General features: G+C 34.1%; 1 protein-coding gene across 2 annotated transcripts in view; it reads left to right on the top strand.

Moving 5' to 3' along the window:
- Wdr72 (WD repeat domain 72) overlaps positions 1 to 13801 on the top strand; it is a 193031-nt gene that overhangs the window by 111229 nt on the left and 68001 nt on the right. For both annotated transcript variants that reach the window (XM_026391947.2, XM_026391938.2), the window contains exons 16-17: positions 2254 to 2333; positions 7310 to 7505. In XM_026391947.2, coding sequence (XP_026247732.2) covers positions 2254 to 2333; positions 7310 to 7505 — 276 coding nt within the window. The remainder of the gene's footprint in view (positions 1 to 2253; positions 2334 to 7309; positions 7506 to 13801) is intronic.

Raw genomic sequence — 13801 nt, 5'->3', positions numbered from 1 at the left:
AATATATGAAGAACTTTACAAAGTAGAAAGAACTCTATTTTTTACCTTCAGAAGAATTGGGGCTCATAGAAGTTAGATGATTCATTCATAATCAAAATTCCAATCCAAATCTGATTCCTAACCTTTCTTTTTCTTTCCATTCTGTCAGGTCATTTCTGACATTTATGATTGTTAATAGTGTTCCCTCTATGTGGCCCTCTTCTGGGCTGCTGGCTGTCTTCTTAGATAGTTGCTCTTGTTAGAGTTAGTTATTTGATATTCATTTTTTATAACATGGGGAATGGTATTAGAATTTAAGGTTTAACATACATGTTTCTGCAAAGACAGGGAATTGCTAACTAGAGCCAAAACATTCCCTCTTCTCCTCTGACTTCCCACCCAAAGCAGCTTAAGCAACCAGTATTATTACTGAATAATATCTCTAATATTTAGGGTGGCATTTATACCATTTAAAATTCAGTTGAATACTGAAAACACAAGATTGTTTTCTTTTTAATAATAGGTGGAAAGTAAAAGGATTTACTCCATGTTGTTAATTTTATAAAGCCAGATTCTGAAGAATAAATTAATACTCTGAGGCACTCATTCTAAAGGGTTGACAAGAACCAATACTCATTTCTGTCAGCAGAAACAGTGACTGGGTTATATTGGTAAGCCTGGGATGTTTTCTTTTCATCTTTCCCTCTGAAGTTGCAATTAATTCTTTAACTCACTGACATTGCCAAGAAAAGTTGGCTCTCATTTCTATCTCATATTAAAATTTTAACATCACATTAAAGTGCACTGTGAAGTACCCCATGATGCCAGTAAGTAGTTACAGTTGAGACCAATACTTAGCTTTGATGGTTGAGTCACAAGGTCAACAAAATGAGAGAGGGAGAAAGGAAAGAGATCAAAAGAAGATTTTTTTTCTGTTCCCTTCTGTGCTCTGGAATAAATGGAAAATATGACTTCAAAATCATAAATCTCTATAATATATGTTGTTTGGCCATTTCAAATTCATATCATATGCTCCTACAGAAAAAAATAATAGTCAAAATTTCCTATGTATTTCTTTTTTATTCTAATTTTTATGTTCCAAGTATTATATCCAATACTTTCTATCACAAATTCTTCAACTACTAATATGATAAAATATATATTAAAATATATAAAATATCATTCATATTACTATATAGGATGATGATTCAATCAAAGGTATATTGTAACAATGTTAATTTAAATATTTGATATCAGAATGTCAAACTGTATGAGAACATTAATTTAAATAAACAGGGTAGCAGTTTGCCCACTGGGGAAAGCCATCATCTTTTTCCCCCATCTTATTCCTAGGATTTGACACTGACATAATATACTTTAGCTATCAGAAAGCCTTAATTCATTGATTTTTTTCCTTTGGGTGATTATATGTACATTTTCAATTAATGAAAAGGTACTTATTAAGTGCTTTTTTGTGTAGGGAACTTCTGGGCACTCTGTGGATCAATTTAAATAGACCAAGTCCTACTTCACTCTTAAAATTTCACATGGAACATTAAGGCAGAGATAGAAAGGACATTTAAAAGGGCAAACTTAAAAGAAACAATACATAACAAAATGAGTCAAATTGAAGCATTAGTGCTTTACCTATTGATCAGAGTGGAATTGCTGGGTAAGGACAAATCAAAGGAAGTCTTTTATTTGATTTTACATATTATAGATACTGATTCATAGCAGGATTGGATTTCAGAAACTATTTGTATGAGGAAGGAATTGCAAAATTTGGTGATATGTCTTAGGTTGGCAAAGAGGTGCAAAGATGAATTTAAGTTGTAAAAATGAATATGATTTGATCTGGATTTGTGTTAGTATTATTGGTAGAAATATGTCTAAAAGTACGTACATATATGCATGTGTGTATACACTTACTTATATGTATTTAAAATTCTTATATATACATACATATGTAAAATTCTTATAGGTATATCTATAAATATAGATGTGTGTGTGTGTGTGTGTATACATGAACGTATATTTATTTCTTAACTCTGGCTATACATGAAAATCATCTGAGATATTGTTACAAAGTATTACTGCCTGCCACATCTCCACCCCTGGACCTTCTAAATCAGAATTTCTGCAAGATTGAGTCTGTGCATTGGTGTTTGCACAAACAAGTTACCCAGGTCATTCCATTGTGCAACCAGGGATAAGGTCGGTGTGTTACATCATTTTTAACACTCTCAGGGTATAATGTGTTCTACATATTTCTAGGTAAGAATGAATCTCATATGACTGACGCTGACCTTCCGCTTTTGAAGCTAATCTCATGTTGGCGAGACCAGTCTGTGCAGGTATGATATAATCCATGTTCTTGAAATTATTGGAAGAGTTTATTTCTGCTGCAAGTAATTGGTACTTCCTTCACCTGAGAGTAAAAGTAGGTAGTTACTCATGTCCTCTCTGGACTTGCATTTTAACATGCCTAATGTAGAAACAGAGATGAGAAAAAAGAAAAATCAAAATCAAATATGCAAGGGTACACCAAGGAAAAGACATGAATAAACTGGGGTGAAGTGTGGGGCTTTATGCTATCATATGTAAGTACTTGCCTGACAGGGTTTTAGTTTGAGGCAGAGTTGTCTGTTGCTTGAATTCAAAATGTGCCATGACATTATGGTGCTTTTCTTGAAAATTTGTTCATATGAATTTAGAAACCATTTTCTGTCCTTTGAGTACCTAATCTGTGAGCTGACAGAGAGCTATTTTTATTCAATGTCCAATTTAAACCCTTCTCCCTCTTTTAATGCTTCTTTGGGTCCTAAAAGCAAACTTACGTTTAGCTTTGCACATTGTACAATAAATATCTGTGCATTGATTAGATGAACTTTTGTTGGAACTTAATTCCTCTTCAAGAACTTGGCAAATATCAAGTTTGCAAGAGGGGGGAAGCAGTAATTCTGATTACAAGTGGCTATTCTTGTTTATAGGGAAACAAAGTTTAGTCAAAGCAAACTTTAGGGGTTTGATACTACTATAACACCAAATATGCACAGCTCTAATGACAATGAAAAATCACATTTCCACATGATTTACCACCATCCTAATATCATCCCTCATCATTTTTCTGCCCCTATTTTTATCCTTATATAGACACATTGGCCTTCATTTCTAAAAAAACAAAATTATTTCCTCAGTTTCTTAATGTAATCTTGTGATGGAATTCATATTTCTCCATCTTTCAACCCCCTGATCTTCACTCAAAATCTGCCTTGTTAAACAAGTTTGTCCCTGACTACTCCAACTGATGTTGCTACCAGGCCTCCCCTCATTTCACACCTCCAGTAGCCATCATGTTATCCAACCTTATGCTTTTCATTGTGGTTGCTTTTAAGGGAAATGATATAATTTGCTTATTTCCTATCTCCTCACTGTTTTATCAACTTTCTAAAAGCAGGGACCTTGTTTATCTCATTCATCCCCTCTCACCAATGGCCAGAAAACAGTAATGACAGTAGCCAGTCAATAAATATTCAATGGATGCATGAATAGCTATGCAAATATTTTCTGTAATGATCAAAATTAACACTAGTACATGCTCACATTTATCAACATTTTAACAGTCACTCCAAAGAGTCTATTTATTAAAAGGGAGATTTTCCCCCTGCCCCAGTAGTCAAAGAATCTTTCAATGGGGGAAATTCCTTAAATAAAAGGATTCTACAGAATATTTATCCTGAATCTAAAGATCTTTTATAGCTAGCTGTTCATTCAGATTTCACTACACTTTGGTATAGTTTGGTGTGTTTGGGCTGATGGACCTTTAAGTTTCTATGTTCAGCAACCTTAGATGAAATCTTGATAATAGGGCAGATGTTTTCAGAGTATTTATCATTTCCCACCCAGGAACTCTAAGCCTTATAGTCCTGTCATCTCTGTCAGTTACCTAATGTAGGAGTCAGGAAGATAGATTTAGTTTGTTGATTTTTTCCTTTTTCATCTTTTTCATTTGTAAAGTGGGAAGGAAAATTTCTTGGCTAACCAGAAACAACATGGTTGTTTGCAAGTAGTTGTTTAAATGCTTCAGCACCCAGTGCTAAGATTCTTGATAACACTGTTTATTTAAGCAGTTAATTGAATCATTGAATCCTGAATTTATTTATTTTATTTTTATTCTTTTGCATTTTGGGACCACCAGGGAGTAATGAAATAACTTTTATTAAACAGCAAAATATGAATTTAGAAATTGAGTGTTTGCCTTTAAGGGAGAAGAATGAGTTAATTTTTCAGATGAATGAGTCAATCCAGAGGTTACTCTCTTTTCTCATACATCAGAGAGTCAATATAAAAATAATTCCTGAAAGAGAAACAGGAAAGTTTGGGGATTGCTATTTGCATTTCTGGAACTTTAGTAAAGTGCTTTGGATTTTTTTATTCCAACACCAATGGGTACAAATACTGGCACGTGGACCTTCAGGGAGAAGTGTTGCTTCTCTGGGAGATATTGCAAAGACATGAAAGGCCAACAAGAAGTGCAGTGTTGTTGAAAAGCTTTTATCACAGGCAATCTGGACATCATAACAGCAAGCAGTATACAGGGATTCTTATGAATGTAATGATGCTCAATCCTGTTTTTTTAGTACTTTGATATTCCAAGGTGTTAGTGAGATACAATCAAAAAATTTTATCTTATCTTTGGAATAGTAACATTCATAATAATAAGTATGTGGCCCAAATCATGGCTGACTCTAGTCATGGATTTGTAAACTTTACTTTGATTCTCTGTACATCTCCTTGTAAAAGTATAGTACTTTGCATACCTACCTTATCAGAGAAATTTATTTCTATGAATTTGGAAGATAGCTTTATAGTCATAGTGCTCCATTTTAGGCTAACATTAAAAATCACAAAGTTATATAAAATCTAAAAATTTATATTTTGTTGGAGAAAATTCTGCCGCTATTGACACTCAACAAAATTTACCTACTATTTTTATGTGTTAGATGGATGCAAGCATTGATAGCTGAAAATTGTCAATAAAAATTATACTTTTCAGACTTTTTATATGCATCATAACTGAGGCTATAACTTGATCCTATAAGTTATAAGATATTATATCTGATAGACTACATTGAAATAGATTACATTTTATATCACAGTTGTGAACACTGCTCAGAGAGGTGATAATTTTCCCACTATGGACATATGGCCCACGAATCCACTCTAAGTGCTGTATTATGTTCTGGACACTTGTGATCTATGGGTTCCAGACGGTGTTCTGTTTTGAGAAGCTGTCATCCTGAGCCCTCTCAGTAAGTAAGGACATGAATTTTCAGAGGAGTTTGACTTGCCAAAGGTTGCATATGTAGTAACTGTTACAACTGGATCAGAAACTGAAGTCTTCTTTTTTTGATCCAGTGTTCTTTCCATCACATCATCCACATCTTGGAATTAGTACTATCAAATAACATGAGTGAAAAGATAAATATTTCATGTATGAAATATTCAGTTATATAAAATTACTCATCATTAATAATTAAGAAAATATGCCCATCTTATGATATACGTAAATCAGCATAGTTTGCCAATGTTGTAGTATATATTGGTAAACACCTTATAAGTAACACATTATTATAAGTTTCATCACACGGTGAATTTTAATAAGCATGATTCACAAGAATTGTGATATGTATAATTATACACTACATTCATAATATATAATAAATTTTACAGTGCTGAATATTACATCACAGACATTCATGAGTAAGCATTACTTACTTGTATCCTGATAGGCTATACTACATGTTAGTATACATGGTATACAATAGCAAAATCATTACCACTCATTAGCCTGTTTTCTTTCCCTAATCAAGCATTTAAGTGCAAGATGTACAAGAACAGGCGAAGAATCAGTAATCTAATACTCTTGGAAAGAAGCTTCCTTATTTAAAAGTCAGGTGCCCAGTTCCTTCTGCCCCAGTAGTTCAGTGAGCATCTGCCATAGCATGAGCTCCCTGGGAGGCCGTGGACTTTAAAGATAGCATATGTCACCATAATTTATAACGAGACTAAATAATGTCCAGAGAATGCATGTTCTGTTTTTGGCTCTCACATCTCCAGATCACTACTCTCAGATGGTGTTATCCAAATCCCTAGCTACACACATCCTGCAGGTAGACTGGGAATAGTGGAGAGGGCAACAGTAGCAATTGTGGAATATGGGCCAACTTGGCAAAGGGCAGGCTTCTGAAGGAAAACAGAGCAGGCATTGAGATGTGGCTACATGAAAGGCTTCACTACAGTCAGAGAAGGTTAATGGGAAGGCGTCCAAAGTCCACCTAGATCAGTGGTGTCCTTCCTTTTCTCTCCTTGATTCAGATCCTGGCTTTTCTTGGTCACTACCTAACTCCTGGTCTTTGCCACATTCCTTGCCAGGAAGAAGTCTGAGTAAACAGTCACTAGTGTTTCACTGACAAGAAAGGGTACAGAAACTTGGGTGGCAACATACTGTAAAACAGAATCAAGGATCAGAGGCCTGTTTACCAGGTCTCTATAACCTTGGCCTGTCATTTACTGAGTTCTTCATTTTAAAATGAAGATATTTGGGCATAATGCTCTGTGTTTGATCCTTAGCACTGGAAAGAAGGAAAGAAGGAAGGAAGGGAGGGAGGGAGGAAGGAAGGGAGGGAGGGAGGAAAAAAGGAAGGAAGGAAGGAAGGAAGGAAGGAAGGAAGGAAGGAAGGAAGGAAGGAATTAGACTAGATGCTCTGTGATAAACATCTCCCTGCCCCCACCCAGCCACAGCTCCTTCAGCAGGTAAGCACAACAACTGGAAGGGAAGGCCTTGCAGTGTTTTAATCTGTGTAAAACTACATATGCATTCATTCAGCTGAGTGAGATTTATTATTAAAGTCCTTTCTTTAACCTTCTCTATTAAACAGTTTAAATCCAGTGTTTTAGGTAACTGGTGCTTTGGAACTGAACATAATTTGAAGAGCTAACCTTGTCTTTAAATGCAATATGATACATTAATTTTCTGTAACTTCTAATGAAACTTAAAATAGCTTAGTTAGATCAAAGAATTGAAAACTCCTTTCAAGTATCCATTTAGAATCTTGGATTTGCAGAACAGCTTTTACTCCCCATATTTTAGCTCCTTTAGATGCTACTTCTACCAGAATGTAACAGTATTATTTATAGAAATTCAATTAAATCAAAATTCTGGGCTTTTTCTTCTTTTTTTTTTTTAACAAGACTACCAAGTATTTGTAATAAAACTATTAAAAATAATTCACTAAAACAACAACAGTTACAACAAAAACCTTTCTAGGTAACTGAAGCAATACAAGCTGTTCTCTTGGCTGAAGTGCAACAGCACATGAAAAGTTTGAGAAAGACGCCAATTGACAGTCAACCAGTGTCCACAGCAGAGAATGGTAACTATGAGATGATGCAGATCCCAAAGAAGAAGGAGTGGACTGAGGAACTAGAATTACAGTGTATTAGAAACACTTCAGCTCCACAAAGTAAGTAAAAAATTTACCGGATTACTCTTTCAATAGAATTTTTGTACTAAATGAGAATGTAACTTTATAATATATACTGTTGAAAAATAAGTTCATCTCATTTCTGCAAGATCCAAGCCAAGTGCCTTGTTTCTATCTTATCTGCTATCAATTTCCCCTGATAATTTAAGTGTCAGATTTTTAAAGAACTTTTAGATTCTACAAAAAAATAAATATTTTTCTAGAAGTAAATCGTACATTATTTATAACAATGTTTTGAAGTTGAGGGATTAAAAATGAAGACAGAATTGACCACAGTAGCCTAAAAGGATATATATCACACCTATATCCAAATAATAATGGGTCCTAAATGTGTTTGTTTTGTTCCTTGATAATAGTCATTTGCTGATTTTTCTTTTCTAGGAAGAAGAAATATTGTATAGAAAATGAAACCAGTTTTACAGTTGGATCATTTGATTTTTATAATTAACTTTTTCATTATAGCTTCATAATAAAAATAATAATGTTTATGGTTTATGGCTAGCAGATCAATCCAAATTAATATAATACAGTGTTAACTGTTTTTTTAATCCCAATTACCATGACTTTTTAAAAAAGCAACTAAAACACATAAAAAATTAACTACAAACTTTATTAGTAAGCTTTTGATGAATAATTAATTTGTAATGTGATTAATTGAGTGTTTTGGACAGGAAAACACATTATAAACATATATATTCAAGATTGTTAAAATTGTCAGATGTTTCTTCTATCTCTCAAAAGAGATTTTATTTTTATTTATTTGAGACTCAGAAATTTGTTATATTTCTAATGTTAAATCTTAGAACCGGTATCATTCTTGAAAATACAATTATTTACACTTGTTATTTTATAAAATTACTGATGGGAGAGTGTTATGTAGTGAGAGATAAAAAGGCATATTCAGAATAGGCCAAAGAGTAAAAAAATAAAAATAAAACTAGAATATTTCTAGATGCCAGGAAGGCCCTGATGATCGAAAATTCAGTAAATACTTTGACAAAGCTAGATGGCTATTTCAACTTGTTGATTTGTTGTTTGTTTTTAGTTATTTGGTAATACCTCTATGAAGAGCTCGTTTTTTGTATCGCATGACTGCAGTTATATTACACCTTTTAAGTAAGAAGTATAAAAATTCCTTTTTACTTAAATTTCAGTGACTACATTGAGCTCTTGACTCATACAGAGAGCCATCCTTGGTGCCATTGGTAGGTTTCTTCCAAGTCCCCAAAGCCTGTGTCATTGATCATGTGAATAAGGTTTACCTTATTCTTTGCCCATTCTTTTTTTCTGGGCTAGAAGCTCTTGGTAGACTATCAAAGTGAAACTTGAGATAAGTTTTGCTGTCACATGCCTTACCCATATTTGTACTTCCACCAGATTGGACCCAGTTCTAACCCCAGGTCATTCTCAAACTTAATAACTGTTCTTGACACAATGGAATCACATCTAACTGTGACTGAAGACATTTGGACTTCAAGTTTGGCATTAGCTGTCCTGATCAGTTATGAAAAGATTTTTTCTTTGCTTATGAAAAAAAAATAATTGGGGTTAACTTCTGATAAGAATTGGGACACCGAAGTATTAAACTAATTTATATGTTGGTGGATGAGTTTTAGAATAAATTATTAAACAAATAACACATTCACAAAATGTGGAACATGTATCTTCTCAAGGAATATTATTTGCACGAAAATACTAACTACTTTGCAATTAAATATGGAATACATCACAGGCATTAAAGAGGAAACTATCCAAACAATATTATATTAAATTGCCCTTTTCCCCTTTGGGAAAAGATGTGTTTTTAAATGATTCAAAAGAACTTAGTAAAATTATAGTAAAAGATCTTAGAATTCCAATATAGTGATATGTACTATATTACATGATGGTATTTGGAAAACAAAAAAAAAAAGCTGCTTTATTTCAAATGTTCAGAGAAAAAGTTAAAAAGATAGTGGAGGGGCTATTGGTGTGATGATCCTCAAATCTAACAGGCAAATTTACTTAGCTCAAGTATCACTGTAACATATATTATTTTACAAGTATTCTTATGATAAATGGTATATTTTAATTTTATAAGGTTCTTGCTCATTTGTATCCTCTGAGCTCTCTCCACCTCCTACTTTTTTCCTGATTTTTTTTCTTGTTTTTTTTGCAATACATCTTTTTTGTGGATCAGTTGTAAAGTAAAAGATGATAGTTTTGTTTTGAATGGGTAATCATAAATTTGTATTATGATAGAATGAAGTATATTTGGTTTATTAGCTATATGTAATATAGTAATAACAAATCATAGAAAAATAATAACAATTATTGAGGTTTTGTTTTTTGTCTTTTGATTTTGTTTTTGTTTTTGTTTTTTTGGTACCAGGGATTGAACCCAATGGCACTTAAACACTAAGCCACATCTCCAGCCCTTTTTATATTTTATTTTGAGACAGAGTCTCATTAAGTAGCTTAGCACCTCCCTAAGTTGCTGAAGCTGGCTTTGAACTCACAGTCCTCTTGCCTCAGCCTCCCTAGCCATTGGGATTCCAGGCATATGCCACTGAACTCAGCAATTATTGAGTTCCTTTTTTTTTTTTTTCTTTTTGGAGGGGGGTTCCAGAGATTGAACTCATGGGCACTCAACCACTGACCCACATCCTCAGTCCTATTTTGTATTTTATTTAGAGACAGAGTATTACTGAGTTGCTTAGCACCTTGCTTTTGCTGAGGCTGGCTTTGAACTCACAATCCTCCTGTTTTAGCCTCCTGAGCCACTGGAATTACAGACGTTCACCACTGCATCCAGCCATTATTGAACTCTTAATGCATTCCAACACTATGCAAAATAAATTTTGAATGTTTTCTCACTTTTTTCTTAAATTCTCATGTAATCCACAGGAAGACTAAGACTATACTTCCAACAGTTGAATCCTCTGTGCAGATAACTTCACCACTCTTTAAATGTCCATATTTATGGACATGAAGTTTGCAAGTAAAACTGAAAAGAACCATTCTTTGAGAAAGATAGATTTCCCTTCTGCTGCCTAGGTTGGGCCTAAGAAACTACCTCTTGAATTTTTAAATTACATATATACACACGCACACATGTATTATATACCTATATATACACATATGTACCCACATATATATTTATCTACATATATTTCTCATTCATATTAAATACAGTTTTAAAATTATGCCATAACCACACCAACTACTTTGAATGTCACCAGAGGTATACACCTTGTACTATAAGCTATACTTCCTATTATTTATTATTATCCCACTTTTAAAATGAATAAACTGGGGCATAAGAGAGTATTTTGTGTGTTATCTACAGTCACAAAATTAAACAGAAATGCAAACCCAGATATTCTCTTAAACGTTGTACTCTTATCTAGTAAGCTATATTCTCTCTACTGGCAGCATGACAGAAATTTGCTCTAAATCAGCTTGATCTAAAAATTGAATAATTTATTGAATGGTTTTCTTAGATTTTTATTCCTCTATCATAAATCATACTTTCTATTACCAAAGAAAATTCAGAGTGTTCAATCATTGCCATCTCAGCCCTCACAATAGAGAAAATCACCAGGTTTATGGAACTATTTGTACAAGATGCATCTGGGAACATTGGAAATCAAATGAAGTGAAAGTTCAAGTATAATGTGTGTTTGAACTCTGTAATTTTGTGTCTTGTTTCTTTTTCAGTGTTTTGTTACATTTCACAGCATGTATTTTATTTGAACTCTTAATATTTGAGTATCAATGTTTTATGTGAAAGTGGTGGATTTTATCTGTTTACATTTTTTTACAGTGATTACATTGCTGTCATCCTTGAAACTCTTTTTTAAAAATTATATAATTCTCACATTCAAAACTAAAATTCATTGCTTTAAAAACAGCAATGGTTTTCATTATTAAACTGTATATGTAAGTTAACCACCACCCTTTTTTTGTTTGAATGTTTTTTGGATAAGCTTAAATAAGTAATCTAAATTGTTCCATTAAATAAATTGGTTCAAATAGAAAAGGAGGCTTTGTAGATAAAACTGTCACCTTGGAATTATTGGCTGAATTTAAATTTCACGTTAAACTGTGGTTGTGAAGATGATGCATCATATATAGATATTGCAAATAATCTTTACTACATGCATCATATTGAAAGACTTATCTAGAAAATTAAATAACAAAAGTGTGCTTTCTGTTTAAATAAAACCATGTGTTTGTTGTAAATCAAGGAAATAAATATCTATTCAATAGAAAGTTTTGATGGTCCTGCTGTAGTAGGCTTCTGTTGCCAGTTGAGCTTCTCAGAAGGAAAAACTGTCTGATTGTAGAAAGTCTTTGAAATGTACTTGTCTCCCTCACACTTTAGTTCACCCACTGTGAGGTCTCCAAGCTGAAGTTATTATGGCCACAGAAGTCATCTAGGAAAGGTCTGAGTGATATTAAGTGAGCAAGGAACAATTGGAAATGGGGGAACCCAGCCTGTGTGTCACAGTGAGGTCTTGGGTGCTTGTGCGCTCTCTCTCTCTCTCTCTCTCTCTCTCTCTCGCTCTCTTTCTCTCTCTCTGTCTCTCCCTCTCTCTAAGAAATCATTTGGACAAGTGGCACCCATTTTCCAAGGTATGTAGCCCATGGTGTAGGGGCCAATGACAGTGATAGGTGGATTGGCTCTGGTATCCTGACTTGGTTCCTGTGTGGTGTGGTGCAGCATTGCTCATAGATACAATGTCACCCGCCAGGTATGCTGGAGAAAGAGCAGAAGATGCACTCCATAAAAAACTGTCCCTGGTGTGTTCATTTTCAGGTATACCTGTCTAGATGATCTACAGGCTTTATATTGTATTTTTACCTAAACTAATCCCCAGAAAATTGGCAAGAGGCTAAAATTCCCCTGCCAAGAAACTACGGATTGAAGATAATACTAACAATGCAAGCTAAAGCAAACAAGATATAAATGTCATCGCCAAATTTATCTTATGTTATAACTGGAGGCACATATGTGTGTGTATGTTTGTCAACTTCTTCCTTTTGAAGTTTCTTATTTTGTATATATTTTAGAATGAACATACTATCAATACATTAATAGCATATATTTCATTTATAAACAAATATACATACTAGTGCATGTTTCAGTATTCCTCTTGGTTGTTTTATTTAAGAAAGTATCTGAACTGAAGCCTTTGGGTAGCCTGAGCCAGGAAGCTAGGATTAAGCTGAGATGATAGACCTTTGACTATGCAGGGTGATGACTTGATATTTTATATCCTACCCTGTCCCCAAAACTTTAAACCAATCTTTATGTATTGCTGCTCTATGTCACTTCCTCTGTGACCATTTCCATTGATCCAAGAGATGAAGATACTACAGAAAACAAACTGGGGCTCTGAGGTGGGGTAAAAGCCAGCATCTAGTTCAGTACAGGGTGTGTGAGGCATGAAGAACCATGAAGCCATATCAAAGCTAGTGGTTATTTTGGTCATAGTTGTCATGCTTGTCATTCTGGAAGGCTGAGGGTTAGGAGAGAAAGTTGTATATAATGCCCCAGCTGAGTTTGTGAAAGTACATAAAAGAAGCACCTAATCCAGTCTTTGAAAAGAACATATGCATAAATGGAGCCCTGGGTGGACAGTGGGTGAACAGGACATAGCCAAGCAAAGAGCCAAGATAAGGCGATGAAGCTGCCTACAAAGACCACCAAAGCCACCTATGCCCATATTTTTTTATTCCCAAGAATCATATGGATGAAAGTGCATGAATGAGAATCCTGAACACTAGAGAAGCCCTCTAGGTCTTCTTCCCTTTAAAATATCTGTGTTCCCTTTGACTCTCACCTTCCTTTCCTAACCCTCAGCTTTGAGACTAACAATGAAAAGTAAGATAAGGAAACAAAGAAATTAGTAACTTGTGTAGGGTCTTATTGCCAACAAGTGACACAGCCTGGAATCAAACCTAGACAGCCTTGCTTCTTCATCACTATATGACACTTCTCCCAATTACACATAATTCTCCTTCACTATTTATTGTTCAGCAAATATTTGCCTAGTACCTCCAAGTGACAGAGAGATACATATTGCCCAAGTTGGGGATTATAAGGCAACAAAACCTCAGATGTGTGGCAGGACGGCAGGAAAAAAGATTCACTAGAAATTGATCAACAAATATTGAATGATTTCTATAAAACTCTGAGTGTAGCATTGTATATCCTGTCACTAAAGATGTACTTAATGCTAAAGACTTATTTGGAAAATAAATCTATAAAAGTTTTAGTGGTTAGAAAT

Source organism: Urocitellus parryii, chromosome 6, assembly GCF_045843805.1.
Source record: "Urocitellus parryii isolate mUroPar1 chromosome 6, mUroPar1.hap1, whole genome shotgun sequence".
NCBI lineage: Eukaryota > Metazoa > Chordata > Mammalia > Rodentia > Sciuridae > Urocitellus > Urocitellus parryii.
Note: the sequence above shows the minus strand (reverse complement) of the source record. Positions and strands in the feature narration are given on the sequence as shown.